Genomic DNA, 17,855 nt, shown 5'->3' with positions numbered 1-17,855 from the left:
TAATTTCCTGGGTTTTTACTTTCCAGGACATTATGCCTGGGCATTATGCATGTGACATATACAGTATATCCACCATATATAACCCTGTTTTGGGATAAAAATACGACATATAACTGAAAGTTTATAATGCACCCAAATCCCCCCCCATCAAAAAAACTGTTTGTTTTAATCGAGTAAATGTACTGTATGCAGATTGTTTGCAGATTTAGAAATACATTGTTTAACTAAAAAAAAAGAAATTTGTCAGGTTTTATTAACAATTTGAAATATATCTTGGAAAACTTGTTTCACTCATAAATAGGAGTTCTACTTGTATGTGTATTTCCTGTATAGGTAAACTCCCCTGGCAAGTGGTTTTAATCATCTAAGAAGGACAGTTCACCCAGATAGACATCGTGAAAAATATATCTTGAAAAATGTTGGTAAACAAACCATTTTGATGACCACTGCCTTTGTATGGACCAGAAAAAGACAAAACATCTCAAAAAATCTTTAGAAGTAAATCATGCAAAAGAGAAAGAATAAAGAGACTTTGATAACATCAAAAAAAATTTTTTTTTACTACATTTCATGGGGTGAACAATAAAACACACCATATTATAGCAGCTCACTGGTAACACATACTGAACCCAAAGTTCATGTTGTGTGTCACAAATCAAGGGGACAGCCGTTACAGGGGCGTTACAGCGCTGTGGTAAGATTCAGCTGCACTTGTGAGCATACAAGGAAAGTTGTGAGGTGCCTCTCACCTCACTGCAGCCTTGTGTTATCTCATTCTGCAGCACCATGAGGACTTATCATCCACATCTGCTCTTAGTATAGTGGAAAGGAGAGCACAGGGTTATCGCTGTCTCTGATATGAACAGATAAGGCCTTGCCTCCTATTTAAACACTGTAGCTAGCTCTACAGTTAGCACTACCTATGCTAACTTAATAACGCTTAACTTTCTTCAATCTGTCTGCCACAAAGAACAACCTAAAAAACATTGCTTAAAAAAAAAAAAAAAGATCTGTCGATCAACTCGATACCTTTTCCAAAAATGACTTTTAGAGTTTGGATTAAATGCAGTGTCTTTTTTTCCTCCCTCAATTTCAGTGCTGTGCATGTTTATTAGTTTCTTCGCCAGGTTGCTGAAATATTTCTGTAATCATTTTCCATGAGTCAAAGGGCCACAAATTGTTTTTCTTGGCGAAAAAAAAAAAATTCCTTCAGTTTGTCAAAAAAAACAAAAAAAAACAAGGCTGTTACGGTACCTCGATTTAGCTCCAGTAGGGAACTCTGGGTGATTGAAAAACAAATAAACTCTATCATTTAGGCAACCCTCAGACATACATCTACCCTAGATATTACAAGATTACTCCAGTGGTCTAGTTAATAGGATAGTCTTGACACTCACATGGTTTTGGAAGCGATGCACACATCATTCAGAGCTTTATGACATAACCCAGGGCAATGGGGAATGAATGCAGCAAGCTAAATTTATGCAGGAAGCAAACACTTACTAATGCGTTCGCACACATCCACACGCAGAAATGGCTCATGCCCAATCTGGGAATAATTACAGACGGTTAACTTGACCTGTGTGCCCTATGAACTCTCAAACAGAAATATTTTTCACAGAGAATGCTCGAGATGGCTGTGACCCTGGCACAAGATGTTGCAAAATAATCTGTAATTAGTAACAAGAGCTGCCGCCCCGTCTGCTGTGAGCTGTCAGGAGCGGTGATGAAAAAACCTTTAAAAAGGAACTGAACCTTATGGCAAATATGACACTGTCATTCCTTTTATTAAAAGAAGAAGATCACTTTAACTTCTAAAGAAAGAAAAGTACATCGATATCTCTAGCATATAATCAATAAAGAGTGGAAAATCATCTGAATTTTTATGATTTGAAATTACATTCTATTATCACTGTCATGCATCTTTTAGATTTTTTAAAGCATTGAAATAAATACTTTTGAAGATATGATGCAAATTTAAAGAGACAAACGTGCCCATCTTAAGAACCCTTAATGTACTGACTCAAACAACAATATGGGTCTCACACAAGCACAGGCAACTTTTAAATTAACAGGGCTTGTCAATAATTCTGTTATCAACCTTAAAGGGGTCATATGACGCTGCTAAAAAGAACATTATTTTGTGTATTTGATGTAATGCAATATGTTTATGCGGTTTATAATAAAAAACAACTTCTTTTCCGCATTACTGTTGCTCCTCCTAACGTGTACATTTTTACCAAGCTAATTTTTTAAAAATCTTTTTGAAAAGCGAAGTGTATGCTCATTGGCCAGCAATCCAGTGTGTTGTGATTAGACGAATTCCTCAAGCATGTGATGGAAATGTTATGCCCCTTAACATACTGTGTTGCCGTGTTCCAGAAAAAAAGAAAAAACCAATAATTACCCATTGCAAACGAGGCATTGGTTGTATCCAGTGGGGACATAATTACTGATTATAATGACTTGTAGTGTCTTTTTAAGCTTTACATTGCGTATTGTGCCGTGTAAACATAAAACCATGTCTGCATTTGTGACATAGACATGTGGGGGTGTATTTAAACAAGGCGTTTAGGAAAAAAATATCTCTTTGAGTTTGAGACTTTAGTCTTTGCAACTTTAGGGATCTTATCTATGCACGAACAGCTTGTAACACTCCAAAGAGAAAGGAAAACTTGAAATTGCATCATGTGACCCCTTTAAATTTACAAGATTGAAAGAGCATTTTTCACTCTGCGAATAATGAAGGTAATTAAGAGGGATTTATTAATGCCATCTTGAGCACTTCCAAAGACAAATGAATATTTGGACTGAAACTGAATCCTCAGATGAACTTTCACCGTTGTGCATTCCAGCAGATTAAGGACGAACGCTCAAACCAGTTTATTCTCAATCCTGGGCCTGTCATTAAGAAACCCGCAGAAAGCAGATCTGCTGAAATCCTGTAAACAACAGGCACTAAAACTCTCACAACTATCAAAATAACGTTGTATGTATTGTGAAATCAATGGCAGGACCTACATAACTTCTCTTTGAAGAGACACCTTTTCATACAGTTGCGGCTTTATAATCTTATTGCATCTCAATGCAATAACTCCAAGATGTGCACGACTGGCTCACTTTAACTATCTTTTATCCAATCAAAACTCTCTCCGCTGGAGAGCAACTGAACAGCCTGCTTCATGACACAAGAATAAACACAATCAGCCCCTCATTTGAGTCATCGGCTGTTTCTTAAATGCATTAAATATGAATCTAAAAGAAACGGTTAAATGTTTACGTGTAACCTGTAAGCATTTATGGGTTACATTTTTTACTATGAATATTGTTGGCTCTATAAAAAATTGCTCATGTATCGCTTTGGATAAAAATGTCTACTAAATGAATTCATTTGAACATAAAATATGTTTTGTCCAATTCCACAGTAATTGTACAAATAAGTTCAACATGTGAATCCTGCAATCTTTGTCTAGTCGACCGCAACAAGGGTGTGGCTGCGGGCTTCAAAAGCTGATAACGTCTGGCGTGGATTTCCTCGCCTCATCCCAGCTCCTTGCAACACCCCACAAGTCACACTGATGAGAACCAGAGGCCAGCCAAGTGGCCAAAAGGTTATGCTGTGGAGGTCGGCACAGGTCCTCCACGTAGACCCTCATTTCCTGGACTGGACAGTCTGCTCTACCCATAAAGCTAATAAGGCCCTCCTTGTCCCGGTTGGCTGGGGCCCAGCCTGGCCTACTCATCACTGGCCACACCATGGGGGTCAGGGGGGCTGCTTCCCATTAGCCTGCCCCCTCTCCAGGTGCAGCTAATGGGCTCAGCCAGAGCCTCTCCAGGACCACTCGACAGCCACCAGCGCAGGCCTGGAAGTGATCAGCACCCAACGCCTGGAAGCCGTGACAAACAAACGGCCCACTTAAAGGAACTAAGTTAAAAATAATCTTTTTTCTTCACTAGCCTGGGAATGTCTCATCTTGCTGCCTGCACTTGCAGCATTTTACATTTTAGAGTAAGCAAAAGAATTCACAAATATTTTCACTTTTAATCATGTCAAAAGCCTACAACTCTTTTTTTTAAAAAACCTATTTATTATTTTGCAAAAACAATTTATTTATTATAAATTATAAACAACTACTGGTTTCTTATATACACAGCATTTTCTGTTTACTGAATCCACTAATATTCTTAATGAATGATTCTTTGTGCAATATATTTAGCCATTTCAATAGTTATTACAAGATCTTTTATTGCAACTTTATTGACCTATTTTTCCTTACTCCTTTCAAAAGTTATTTCAGTTGAAGAGCAATTTTTCTTGATAAGGGGAAAGCAAGGAGAAAACATATATGCGCGTAAATCAGCTCTGCAATCATTCTCTCTCATATCCACCACAGGCAGAGTGTTAAGCAAATTGACCTCCAGCATGAAAGAAGATAAGCAATCAACAGTTAACCATCATGACTCATCTTCCACTAACATTTCTCTGCAACGGAGTTCTTTAATCAAAAGAATTTAAAAAAATGGGCACCTTGCGGTCCTTTGTTTCACAGAGCGCAATAAACTAATTGAATTAGGGACCTGCCTTTGCGCCAGAGGGAGGCCAAAGAAATAAAAAAATAATAAAAATAAAAAACTATTTGGAAGAGCATGCATTTATGTCAACTGAAAAACAAAAACATGAGCTTACCTGTGTTGCTCTACGGCCTCATTGTCAGGCAGTTCGGCGCCGCACACATTGCAGCGCTCGTTCGGGCTGCGGCCGTCGGGCTTCATCCCAGCAGCTAACTCACCGAGCTTGTTGAAGAACTCCCTCTGGATGAAGCTCTGAGGCAGCAAGCCCCCGTAGGCACTGAAGTCCATGGACATGGCCAAGGCTGGGGACATGTGCAAGGTTGAGGCCATAGAGGCAGGCATAGAAAGCATTGCTTCGTTCTTGTGGTTGGGAGGAATGCCATAGAGGGACGCCAAGTGCTTTTCGGTCATCCCTGCCATGGCCTCCAGGCCCATCTGGTTGACCTCCGCCTGCTGGTCACCCACACCTTCTTCCCTGACGTAGTGCAGTTCACGGGCACTAGTGATCACGCTGCTCCTGGTAGGGGTGCCAGGCCCATCGCGGTTCTTGTCATGTTCTCCGCTGCGCTCGCCGTTGCTGGAGGCACTGGATTCCATGGCTTTAGGGCTCTCGTGTTCTCCGCTCTCATCTACTTGCATCATCTCTGTTTTGATCTCTCCCATCATGGGGTGGGAGTTGCCATGCAGGGTCTGTTCGGCACCCGCGCCGGGGTGCATGGTGCTCTGCAGGAGGGACTGGCCGATGCTCATCAGGCTGTCCACGGCTGCTTTGGTTGGGCTCATGGTGGAGAGGCCGAAAGAGGTGGACACAGAAGGACTCTGATCCACCATTCCTGGCAGCATCAGTGCTTGCTGGGCAGCTGACACGTATCCGCCACCTTCCTCCACGGAATGCTTTTTCGGGTTCCTGCCATGACGTCCCTTGCGCTCCTCGTCGTCTTCTGCACCTCCGTCATTCATGTCATTTTCATCTGAGGACTGGATGGTCTCCAGTATCTTCAGGCATTGCTCTTCCAAGTACTCTATTTCTAAGATTTCTGCTGCGTACAGCAGGTCATCCAGATCCTCCACTTTAGCTTGAAGCGTGGCAGTGTAGGCATACTCCAGAATCTGCTGGAAGGTCTTTGGTGAGAGAAAGTCGAGAGTGTAATGTTGGCTGTTCCTGTGAAAGAGGATCTCGAACATCTTACTGGTGCAGGCCAACACGGTCCGGTGAGCGTGGAACTCCTGGCTGTCCACCATGATGACCACGTCGCACAGCGTGCCGGCCAGGCGCATCTGATTAGCCTTGAGCAGCAGGGCATTGGGGTGATTGGGGTTTTGGAGCTGGATCATACCCATTTTAGTCAAATCCATAACGTCTCTGAAATCCACACGGCCAACTCATGAGTCTTTCTTTCCACGTAGCAGTCTGTTCAGTTATCTTTGTAAACAAGATAAGGTCAATCTAGAAAGAGATGAAAGAGTCCCACAGTTAGATGCAGCAAACTCACAATGTTTTTCATTTTTTTCTTTGATCTTAAATTAAAAGCCATCATTCTAATTATTTCAGTATAAAAAAAAATAAAGATGCCCTTAAACAACTAATACTAATATCAGTATGTAAGACTTCAAATGTACTCTGTACTATACAAAATACAAATCTATCATTATTTAAAAGCTAAAAACCTTTTTTAGCAAATGATCCCTTAAAACAAACAAATGAAAAATCCGTCAAAATGCACAAAATAAAACACAAAACGACAAGTGGCCCACATCAGAAACTTGGCTCTAATGCTAGTAAAGGCCGGCAGTAATCAACCCTTTGTTTCTATGTGTTCAAGCTCGCCTCACAAAGCCCATCAACAGCCTCCTGAAATGAAATGGCATCTTACTCAGTATTCTCATCACAGACAGGGATACTGAGCGGAGCATGGAGAGTGAGGCAAGCTGTTGCCAGGAATAGCTGGAACAGAAGATGACACAAAAAAGCTCAGAGCTCCTAAAACACACCAACATGCCATTTTTATTCTAAATACACTTCCATGAACCATATGTAAATTATATGATGTCATTTTTCCTGCTTAATCAGATAAAAACTGCAAACATAAAGCATCAATGCACTTAATTTAATCTTAACAAAAGAGTGCATTTCTTAAATGAACAATTTTAAATGGCTGTGATTTTTTGTATTATATGTAAAATATTTACCTTCATAATAATTTTAATTACTTAATAAAATAAATTCTAGCTATAATTTAACGTTTAAAATCTGCTTTGTACAACAGTCTACATACTATATTAAAAACAAAAACATCACCGTCACTTTTAAGTGAAGACAATCAGAGGACGATCCACCACTAATATTTGGTAACAGCAGCGAGAGGCAGCCTTTCCTTTAATAACATTATCATATATATTTAAAATAGTGCATAAAGTAGATAAAGAACGGATGATTTACTCAAACCTTTAATATTTCCCCCCATCTTTTTGATCAACAAAAGCCTCACGGGAGAAGAGCAGACTAGTAAATAAATAGTATTTACATCAAACAACACTAAGACCTTAGCGGTGAATGACGGGCTTTTTCACTGTAAATACCGTTTCAGACCGCAAGTAAGAGAAAATAAGGATAAAGGACGACAGAAGATAAATATATTCGAGGGATTTCACGCTGTTTAAATTCTACAAAGTACAGGAAGGCGAGTAACAAGTGAGAAATGAATAAGTAGTCTTTGAAGTGCAGTTAACTGAGGAGACGTTAGTAATGACGCCAGTTCACGCACGCGAACTGTACAACTTAAAACAAAAGTCAAGAAACGATCAGTACATTCGTATTAGCCAACTACTGCTGTGATAAGCGTTATCTACCTCATATATGATAAAAAGGACAGATGAAAAGTCCAGTCAGAGATCATTTGACTGATCAATACATGATTATTCAACTGTTCACACGTGAATCAATTGAAGTTAAAGAACCCGTTTGTTATTGTGTTACATACACAAACACATCGGGCGAAAAAGCAAAACAGCGTTACCGTTAAAATAAGCTATTTCAGAATTGTTATAAAACAAGCAAAAAAATCAAAACAAAGGTCATTTTACTTTAAAAAACAAAAACAATATAATGTTAGTTCGGTTCATTTAGAAAGACAGTGACACGCACCTCCACGGTGGCCCTGATTAAATGACCAGACTTCCTGACAAGCAAAATAATAATCACCAAAACCCCGACATCTGTTTGTTCTATGACATACTTTTTTTCATTTAGGACATATTTAAACTCTTCGGGTGTTCAATTTGAAGCAGTCACGCTGAAAATAAAGCACATGGAAGCACGTCACTGTCTGGTGCGCGAGCAGACTTCACGTCCCCCGAATACTAAAACACACGCCGCTTACGTCAACATAACATCCCCACATGTGTAAAGATGAACATAAACAGCCACATCCATCAGGTGCCCCGAGCCTGCACCACACTGACAGCCACACTTGTACTTTTTCGGTGCACTCTCCCAATTCACCTTCTCTTGAAGCAACAGTAGAAACCCAGTAACTTGACGTGATGCTGAGCGCAAACACCTCTGACCTACACAACGCGGATCATCTCTTAATGTGAACATTTCCCAAACTGAAAACACACGCAGACAGATGGGTCTGTCAGGAGCTGAGGGTGGTTTAAAGGTGCGCGCCTGTACTCACCTGTCTTGCACGTTTGGCTTCCGAGCGTGCGGTTATTAGGACTGTGGCATAGTAACGCGGTTCACAGTCCCCGCTCGCTCGCTCTCTCTCGCTCTCTCTCTCTCTCTCCCCCACACACACATACACACACACTCACACTAACTCCTCTCTGCTCGCCGCTTAGCAAATCAACACGGCGGTGACGTCAGCGCACATCCTCGCCGGAGTCCTGACAAACACTGCTAAAGTGAGACACCTAGGGGGCTGTCGAATATAGGCCAGCGTGTCTGGGACATTATCTATCACAGCGTTTGGACTTTAATCATTAACCTCCAGACATCATCACCTTTGCTACCACTTCTACAACCAGGTAACTTCCCACGGAGGTCTTCAGCGAGCGCGTTATGTAAATTCGTATTTAGAACCCATGAGTGCCACATCCACTATTTTTACACTTTCTTGAAACCGATTGGTTCGTAAACGTAAATATGTTATTTTTCGGTAATTCTTGTCTAGCTGTGAGTACCTGGAGCTTTTGTTACAATGCCAAATTCCTTGTGTGCTTGACCCAAATAAACTAATTCAAACAAACAAACATGATCTACCTCAAGTTCCTTTCAGGTTGATGTTCTATAAAGGCAGGCTATTTTAAAATCATCAAGTGCATACTCAACTGTGCTATTACTGGGACACCATGAACTAAAATGTGACCATTGACATCTGAAAGCTGAATAAATAAGCTTTCCATTGATGTATGGTTTGTTAGGATAGGGCAATATGTGTCAGAGATAGAAAGAACTATTTCAAAATCTCAAATCTAAGGGTGCAAAAAAATCTAAATATTGAAAAAAATCGCCTTTAAAATTGTCCAAATTAAGTTCTTAACAATGTATATTCCTAATCAAAAATGAAGTTTTGATGTATTTACGGTAGGAAATTTACAAAATATCTCCATGGAACATGATTTTAACGCAATATCCTAATAATTTTTGGCATAAAAGAAAAACTGATAATTTTGACCCATGCAAATGTTGGCTATTGCTATAAATATACATGTGCTACTTATAACTGCTTTTGTGGTCCAGGGTCAGAAATGCATTTTTAACATACTTTCTTTGAATTAAAAAAAATTATGTACTTGAGTGTACTAGTGTATGGAAGATTGTTCAAGTGTAGTACAGAGATAGTATATAAAAAGTGCATTTTATATTCATGGTGTCCAAAAATAGCATAGTTGAGTAGGCTACACTTAGTTGAGCTGAAGTTTATCTTAAGAAGTACTAAAGAATATTTTTTTGTATTAAGTACAAAATTAGTGCGCGAAAATAGAGCACTTTAAATATATTATGAAAGTTAACTTTTTTCCACCTGGGGATGCTTTAAAAAGGAAAAAGATTAAAAGGATTACTCGTATGACTGTAAATGTTTTATTCATTCAATTATTGTGAATTTTTCATCTATTTAAAACTTTAAATGTTTAATTAAACATTTTATAATCAAACAACAGTTCTCGGTAGAATATAATGATATATGCTTAATTTAACTAGAATTATACTTAATTAGTATAGGTAAAATAAATCATGCAGGCTACAGTTCATTAAATTGTGTTGACAAACTAAACATTGTCATTCTACAAATTCTAACCCATTGCCGTCAGCTACATTTGTCACATTTTCAGTGCAATGACAGCCTGAAAATGGAGGGAAACGGTGTAAAATCTGCACTAGACCCTGTAAAGCTTGAGATGGGAGATCATAGAGTGCCATCACCTTTGAGCTGCATGCTGTGCTGGCTTACTTAGGGATAAAGATATAGGCACTGCCCTAATCTCCATCGAATCCACATTTTACTGGAGAGTACTTTAATAAATTCTAAATTATACACAGATTTTTTATTTTTTATTTTTTTTTAAATCAAAAGCACAAGCTAACACAGTTTCAGAAAACATGAAATTACATTAGTAAATTATGTATAAACAATATATGTTTACATTAACATTTTTCTTTGAAATCTAACTCTAAAACTTAAGCTCATACATGTACATTCATGCATTATAAACATGTGAGATTATGTTCTTTAATGAAAGTCACATTTATGTGCAATTCATTGGCCTTGGCTCCGCAGAAGTGCAGGAGACACTTAATATTGAATTTGTGTAATTACTATAATTACACATATTTTGATGCATAACACCATGCAATAGCTTCTGAATGCACCAAGATCATGTTTGCTACATATTTATCCACATATTCACATATATAAACAATGATGTACTGAGGTAATGACATACCCTGGAGGTTTTGCTCATGAGCTAACAGTGGATCTTTGTGAATTTCGCTCAAAGCTTTGACTGAATAGGCTCTTTTTACACTTGTATAATCCTGGGGGTGTATTATGCATTTAGGGCCTGCCCCCATGACCTCTGACCCCTACCTCTGACCTTGGCTGGATTTTCTCCTGTACAAAATGCCCTTCCTTGTGCATGGCTAAAAATTCCTTTTGACACTTTTCATCATGTAGGTTTCTATTATATCATGCAATTCATTCATAATATCTGAGCCAACTGCAGGTTTAGAGTTAGGCTTAAATTAATTTAGGACACAGTAATTCCTAATTATATTATTAGGTACTTGTTTATGATTTAAGCCTTATAAGTAGCACATGGGACAGTTTACAGATCAAATTTAATTTCATGTTATGTTTTTGGTACAATAAATCTTAAATCTAATTATAAATGTCTAACATCACACTTTTGGCTGCATTTACAGCATAAAGTTTTATTTTCATTAAGAAGAATGGGTGACATTCTCTTTGTTAATGGATTGAAACAGTCATGTTGACACAGCCGTTTGCTCGACTCAGTGCATATTTGCCTTCACTCTCCCTCCAGCCTTATACCTGTTTGGTTAGATGACAAGGTGATCCCTTGATCAATACTGATGTGGTATCAGCAGGCTGAACAATAGAACTGTGTTGGTAAACCTTTACTGGTATCAAGTGACAAGAATCTCATTCTCAGAGGTCACAGATCTCACAATCTCTGACTGCACTCTGTGTATTAGGACAGGCACATTCCAGTCACTGATTTCTGTTTTGTATCTGTAAAATGAGATGCAGAGCATGGATAACTGTAACACTCAATAAAATAAATACCAGTGATTAATTATATCAGTAAGCAAGTATAAGAGCAATTTTTCTGTCTCTTCCCAGTTCAGTTTGTATTGTTTTTGTGCCAATATTAAAAAAAATGCTTTTATAATTTTGCAAAAAAACAAAAAACAAAAACAAAAACAGATGACAACTAATGACTTGACTATTCATATTAATAGATGATTTTAGACTGCTGTTGTAGTTCCTTGATGTTGTTATTCATTTAACATGTACATATGAATGCTATACATTTACATTAAATAATTTGTTTTTATTAAAAAAAAATATTGAGAAAACTAAAAACTAAAATATAAATCTCTTTTTGAATGCATCTTATTCAATTACATTTAACTGGCAAACTGAAATGTATACATTTTATGAATAACTAAGAAAAATCCCAGTTCTCCATCTGAGTTACAGATTTAGTTAGTCATCCTCTCACATCATAAGTTGATCCACTTTCCTCGTTTCCATCTCTCCATTACTGACCTCTGCCTCACACACCTAAACTTCAATCTTTTTTCATCATAACTGGCTCATCTGATCCTAATGACTGTTAATAACAAATGATCTGAATCTGTGAGGTACTGTGGGGGTCACCTCAATATTGTGTACACTGTGTCGTCATTTATCACAAGAGCTTTAAATAGAACAACTTCTCTTGATTACTGTAATTTAAAAAATGTTAGGAAAACTTTGATTAAATTTAGCACGGGGCAGGGCATGGTCACTAAAATGAATGGAAAGAAAGTGCCAAGTCTTCTTCAGAACTGTCAGATGTCCATCATAGATGCACTTTTCCATCAGGGTAGTGGGTGGTTTGCTTCCTTTTATGGGAGCAGCCCAGGCCCTTAACCAGAGTGTTCTAATGAATACTAACCCCTTTTAAAAGGAGCTTCCCTGCAGTTTCCATTGGGTGGACATTTATTAAACTTTCTTTCAGGTCTGAAGCAGCTTAGAAAGACTATTGTCCTCCTGTTGAACAAGACCTGGACACTCAAAACAGTTTAAACCAATGATGATTAATGACAGGCCTGTCAAACAAACAGCGCCGACTAAGGCTCGCGCTCACAGCAATCCTGTGACTGAAGAAAATGAAATAAAAAACACACACTCCATTGTTCAAAGCCTCCAATAAGAGGTTAAATATATATTAGTATGAAAGAGCTCTAACCGGTATAGACCAGTGGCCGATTTTTGAACTCCTACATTCGGTTACTGCCTCAGTGTACCTTGAGTTTATTTTGTGCTTACACTCACTAATTGAAATGAAATGAAACACATGTGGTAAAATTCGACAGTATTTATTTTTTGCAAACAACACGTCCTGGAGCTTTTCAAAAGGGCAGCGAGGAAAACTGTTTGTTAGTTGTACAGATAAACATTTGCGATGACGTCTGTCGGAGAATGCCTTTCCTCTGTGTAACAGTAGGGATGCAGGAGGGGAGCCCGGGGCCTCTGTAGAGATCCAAAGAGCCCCGCTGACCCTGCCTGGTGCACCTCTGCAGAACACAGTGGTACAGAGCACCATACATGCCTTTCATTCAGCCAAAGAAAAGGCCACTTTTTTTCTCCTTCTCTCCTCTCTAAGTGTAAGACCCCAGCTGTCCTCAGTCAAGCAGAATTCCAACTTTCCCTCCAAAAAATTCTCTCATTGTCCATCCTGGAGGTGGCCGAACCCTCCTCTCTATAGTGCTTAACCACTGGACCGGGCGCAAACAACAGAGTAATCATATTACAGTGTCCCTGGGAAAAAAGGGACAGCTATCCACAGGGAATCTCCTGTGGCTAATCCCTGCGAGGCCGCTGCTTTTCTTCTCCAGCGCCGAGTCCACCTTTCACAGCGGTTTCGGAGGCACACAGGCCTTTAACCGCTCAAGGATATCGACTTCACGTCTCTCCTCCTGCATTCCCCTCGAATCTGCGGAAAATAGTGAGAAACCACCGCATCACCACCTCTTCGTTTCTCGTTCGGGCCATTTTATTTTGGTACCTTCATTACCTCACCTTCTTTATTCTACGGATCCTCATTTTCTTTGCCCCTATGACTGGAGACATGATTGCCGTTATTGTAAATAATTAATAAGCTGTAATATATTACCTCTAATTAAACATTAGTCAGCAGAGTCTTGCAGAATTACTACCCCGAGTCCAGTGATATTCAAATGAGCCTCACTCCCATCAATAATGCAAATAGATGCACTATAAACATTTCTCAGTGTACAGTAACTGTTGCAGCCCACGGGAGCATTTGAACATAAATTAGAATTAACATCATTAGCATTCACTTTTATTCACACTGTAGGTCCGCATAGAAAATCATTATCTGCACAGCTAAAAAATAAAAACCGTAAATCGTATTATGCAACAGTCCTCAAATTTTATTGGCTGAGAGGCATTCCAAGAGCCCTGATGTCGTCCAACAGCGCTGGGACTTTCTACTGTTTGTATCACTCGGCTTGTTTGTTTTCACTTTCCAGACAGACTGCCAGTCTCTGTATTAGTGGTGGGGATTTTTCAGTGACTCGTTCTGCAGATTACATCAATACACCAAAGATGAGACAAGTGTGATCTTGTCTACACCAAAGTTGAGACAAGTGTCATCTGGATTTTTCAAGCAACAACCTTGCTAAAAATCACTCATTCATGTGGGTTGAAACAAGTGACTGGCCTTACAAGCGATTTCCAATGTTGATGAATTCCAAATCATTTGAATCATTTACTCAACGGATTTGTTCAAAAACACTGAATATAAGAACTGTACTGAACAGAAGAATGTGAACAAACAAAACTGGACTGGTACAATACTGAAAAGTTGTTCAACCAACAAGCATCATAATAGCAAATGAATGCAGAAAAGGCAAGTTCCTCTAGAAAATTACAGAATCCAATCCATCCTTATTTCCCCAATAATGTCAGCAATAAGAAAACAACACTTTCCCCTGTGGAATATGTACGTAGATATTTGGTAAAGTTTTCAGAAATGTATTCTTATGTAAAAATAATTTCCCAATGATACTATGTTGCAATTTCTGTATGTTAATCGCTAATGTGTGTTTCATCCTCCATAAATATATCACAAGTAAATATAAATCACATTTTCCTCTTTTTTTTGTAGTTCTTATAAGTGGATCAATTGAATCATTCACCGATTCATTCAAATTCCTGATTCATTCAGTAACAAAACAGCACCACTGGTTTGAATCATGGCTGTGACTACATGCAACCATATTTGAGAAGAACAGACTCTAATGCTCTGTGATATTGTTTAGTTATGGTGAAAAGATAGTGCCATCCCTAACAAGTTGTTTATGTTCCTTCCCTAGGACATTGAAAAATGAAACTTCATTTAAAAACGCTTTTTCCCTTTTTTAATTTAATTATTTTTTAAGTTAAACCTGGAGATTGATTAAAGGGGCTAACAAATCCAGCTAGGCTCGTGTAAAGAGAACAGAGGCTAATTTAAAAGAAACCCCTGCTTGCTATTTTCTCCTGGGTACCAGCTGGTCTTCTAACAGATGTTGAACACACGATTTAACGGAGATGCTGTATAAAAAGTGTACCCGACTATCTCTTGTTTCCTTTTAAGTTATGACTTCTGCAGCACTGTCAATGAATTGCATGCTGTAATGATTGACCGCCTATATGCTTCGCTCATTTCTAACAGCAGATTTGTCAAACCGGACTTCAAATCTCTGAATTACAAGAGTCTTTTCCAGACCGGGCACGTATTTTCAACCTAAGATCACATTCTCTGTGGTTACAGGAGCAGTTCTTGGGGTTAAAAGGTGACGGCCGTTCCTCTGAGAGAAGCTAGGATGACTTTGAGGCCCATCGACGTGGATGAGCTGGAATGAAAAATAGAAGCAAATAATTCAGAGCGCTTCGACAGGAGAGTGATTTAAGACACGGAGGAGGATACGAAGCAGAATGTTCTCAACTGGAATGCACATTGGCTTTCACAGCATGGGCCTGGGCAGCCAGTCAAAACCAAACAGAAAACTCCAAAGCAACTAGCAGAGTACTTCCAACACACAGGTCGAACTAAAATATGTCATTTAAAAATGTTACTCAATCCTGTCTAATCCGTTTAAACAAGGCCCGGTTGCTCCAATTTCTACTGGGTTATGTAAATGAGTGGGAACCATCCAAATGTTGATTTGATCAACCGTCAGATTTATCCTTTCCAGGCACAAACAACAAGTGTTTACAGTATAATTCCAGTAACAGGAAGCATCTTGCTCAGATCGAGGCTCTGTGTGAGATCCACCCAGGACCGGACCAGCTGTATGGCCCCAGCTAACACCATTGTTACATGCGGGGGGTCGGGAAGACTATGAGGGCCTCTAATCTTGGTTGGCTGTGTAACAGTGTTGGCTGTTATTGAGGAAGAAAGAGAAAGTGAGATAAAAGTGATGCCAATGTTTTCCCGAATGGCTTTGGTCCAGAAGAAAGCCACATTAAACCATATGGCTGCGGATTCAACCAAAATCAATGTTCGAAAGCCACTTTTTTTTCATTGCATCAACATCTTGAGAAGTTTAGAGCGAGTGCATCTAAACAGGAAATATTAAAATCAGGCTTTTGATAGACCATATGCCATGTGTTTGGCAATTGCCACATGGTTTGAGGGACCAGGATTACATAATCTTGTCTGCCGTCTGCCAGAGAGGGACGGGACGGGCCACGGTTGCGGCTCACGCTACTCTGCCGTTTCTCTTCTGCTTAATCTGATGGGACAACAGCATTCTTCTGTGAGAACAAGAAGGACTTGTACGGGCCAGGTAGAAGAAGAAAGCAAGCGGAACACTGTGAGATTTGGGGGGTTATTTCCCAGCAAAGCATGTGACAGGAAAGCTGCTGGGAATTAACTGAAAGTAAAAACTAAAATAAATTGTGGGAAAATACGTAACTAAAATAAGAACATAAACAAGAATTACAAGCTGGTGTAGTTTTAGTTAACTAAAATATCCCTGACACTGATAAAAATACACTATAATACAATATAACTGATTACACTAAATAAAAATAAGCATTCATACTGATTAAACTAAAAACCCTGGACCATGAAACCAGTCTTAAGTTGCTGGGGTATATTTCTAGCAATAACCAAAAATACATTGTACATTTTTCTCTTATGCCAAAAATCATTAGGATATTAAGAAAAGATCATGTTCCAAGAAGATATTTAGTCAATTTCCTACTGTAAATATATCAAACATAATTTTTGATTGGTAATATGTATTGCTAAGAACTTAGTTTTGACAACTTTAAAGGTGATTTTCTCTCTCTCTCTCTCTCTCTCCCTCTCTCTCTCTATATATATATATATATATTTTACCCTCAGATTCCAGATTTTTAAATAGTTATCTCGGCCAAATATTTTCCTATCCTACCAAACCATATATCGATGGAAAGCTTTCACATGATGTATAAATCTCAATTTTGAAAAATTTACCCTTATGACTATTTGTAGTGCAGGGTCACATATATTATCTTAAAAACAGTGTAAATACAATGATTCAATAAAATGACATTCAACAGAATAAAGACAACAGTGGCCAAATTAATCTGAGACATTGGAGGGCAGCTGCCTCCGCATATGAAATGCTTAAACCATAAATCAACTAACATCTTGATTAAGCAAATGCAGTAGCACAGGAATGTGGAAAGCAGAGCTTGTTTAAGCTGTTGCAAATGACAGATAAATGTAAAATGTTTGTACATGTTTATGTAGGATGGCAAAAAGCAACAAGCTGGTATATTGATTTATGAGCAGCTGGCATAAGGGAAAGCACATTCATTGTACAGTTTTCTTTGTGCAATCATTTGTAAGGCTTAGTTAAATCATTTCTAATTTGTCAAACCAATTTGCAAATCAAAGTAAGAGCAATAAAACATCATATACAAAACATGCATGACTATAGGGATCGAAAACTTTCTAATTGAAAACTGTTTCATCAGACTTGGTTAATGGTTGGTTAATGGTTAAAGCAAAGGTTTAGTAATTCCGTGACCCAGAGGTGACCCAGGACCAGAAGAGCTGCTGCAACATAAGCCTGCCTCATACTACTTCAAACAAGTTCTTCCAGAATAAGTTGTTCCTAACTATGTAATTTGTAACGTGCTTTGAGTGTGAAATGCATCCACAATTGGAGATAATCTATAAACTCTGAAAAAGTGTTTCATCTGCCTCGTCTGGATATGAACAGGTCTCAGATAAGAGCTCTGAAGCCACACACTTCCACTGCAAATACACATATTTAATGGCTATTATTGCACTGGTGATTTAGGTAGTGACAACCTATGCAGGTTTCAGACGCACAGATCAGTACCTGATCGATGGGGTCTCTGCTCCCCGTGGAGTCTGTTTCCATAATACAACATTCAGTGGAACCTGCCAGCATCATTTACATAGGTTAACGGTAATTAACCCAGCTTTAAAATCCAATATCAATGGTCATTTATGAACAA

The 17,855-nt window shown here is 38.7% G+C and overlaps 1 protein-coding gene across 4 annotated transcripts in view; it reads right to left on the bottom strand.

The window, feature by feature from the left end:
• LOC127985693 (zinc finger and BTB domain-containing protein 16-A) overlaps positions 1-8,419 on the bottom strand; it is a 107,633-nt gene extending 99,214 nt beyond the window's left edge. Inside the window, exons 1-2 of one of the 4 annotated variants that reach the window (XM_052587749.1) lie at positions 8,253-8,419; positions 4,688-6,019 (exon numbers count right to left, since the gene is read on the bottom strand). In XM_052587749.1, coding sequence (XP_052443709.1) covers positions 4,688-5,928 — 1,241 coding nt within the window. In that variant the 5' untranslated portion in view covers positions 5,929-6,019; positions 8,253-8,419. Of the gene's footprint in view, positions 1-4,687; positions 6,020-6,446; positions 6,559-7,717; positions 7,899-8,074; positions 8,224-8,252 lie in introns of those variants that run through there. The other 3 variants (XM_052587750.1, XM_052587752.1, XM_052587751.1) reach the window with 3 other exon arrangements.
• Between the last annotated feature and the right edge of the window lie 9,436 nt (positions 8,420-17,855).

Source organism: Carassius gibelio, chromosome B21 (assembly GCF_023724105.1).
Source record: "Carassius gibelio isolate Cgi1373 ecotype wild population from Czech Republic chromosome B21, carGib1.2-hapl.c, whole genome shotgun sequence".
Classification (NCBI taxonomy): domain Eukaryota; kingdom Metazoa; phylum Chordata; class Actinopteri; order Cypriniformes; family Cyprinidae; genus Carassius; species Carassius gibelio.
This window is presented reverse-complemented; position numbering and strand designations above follow the sequence as displayed.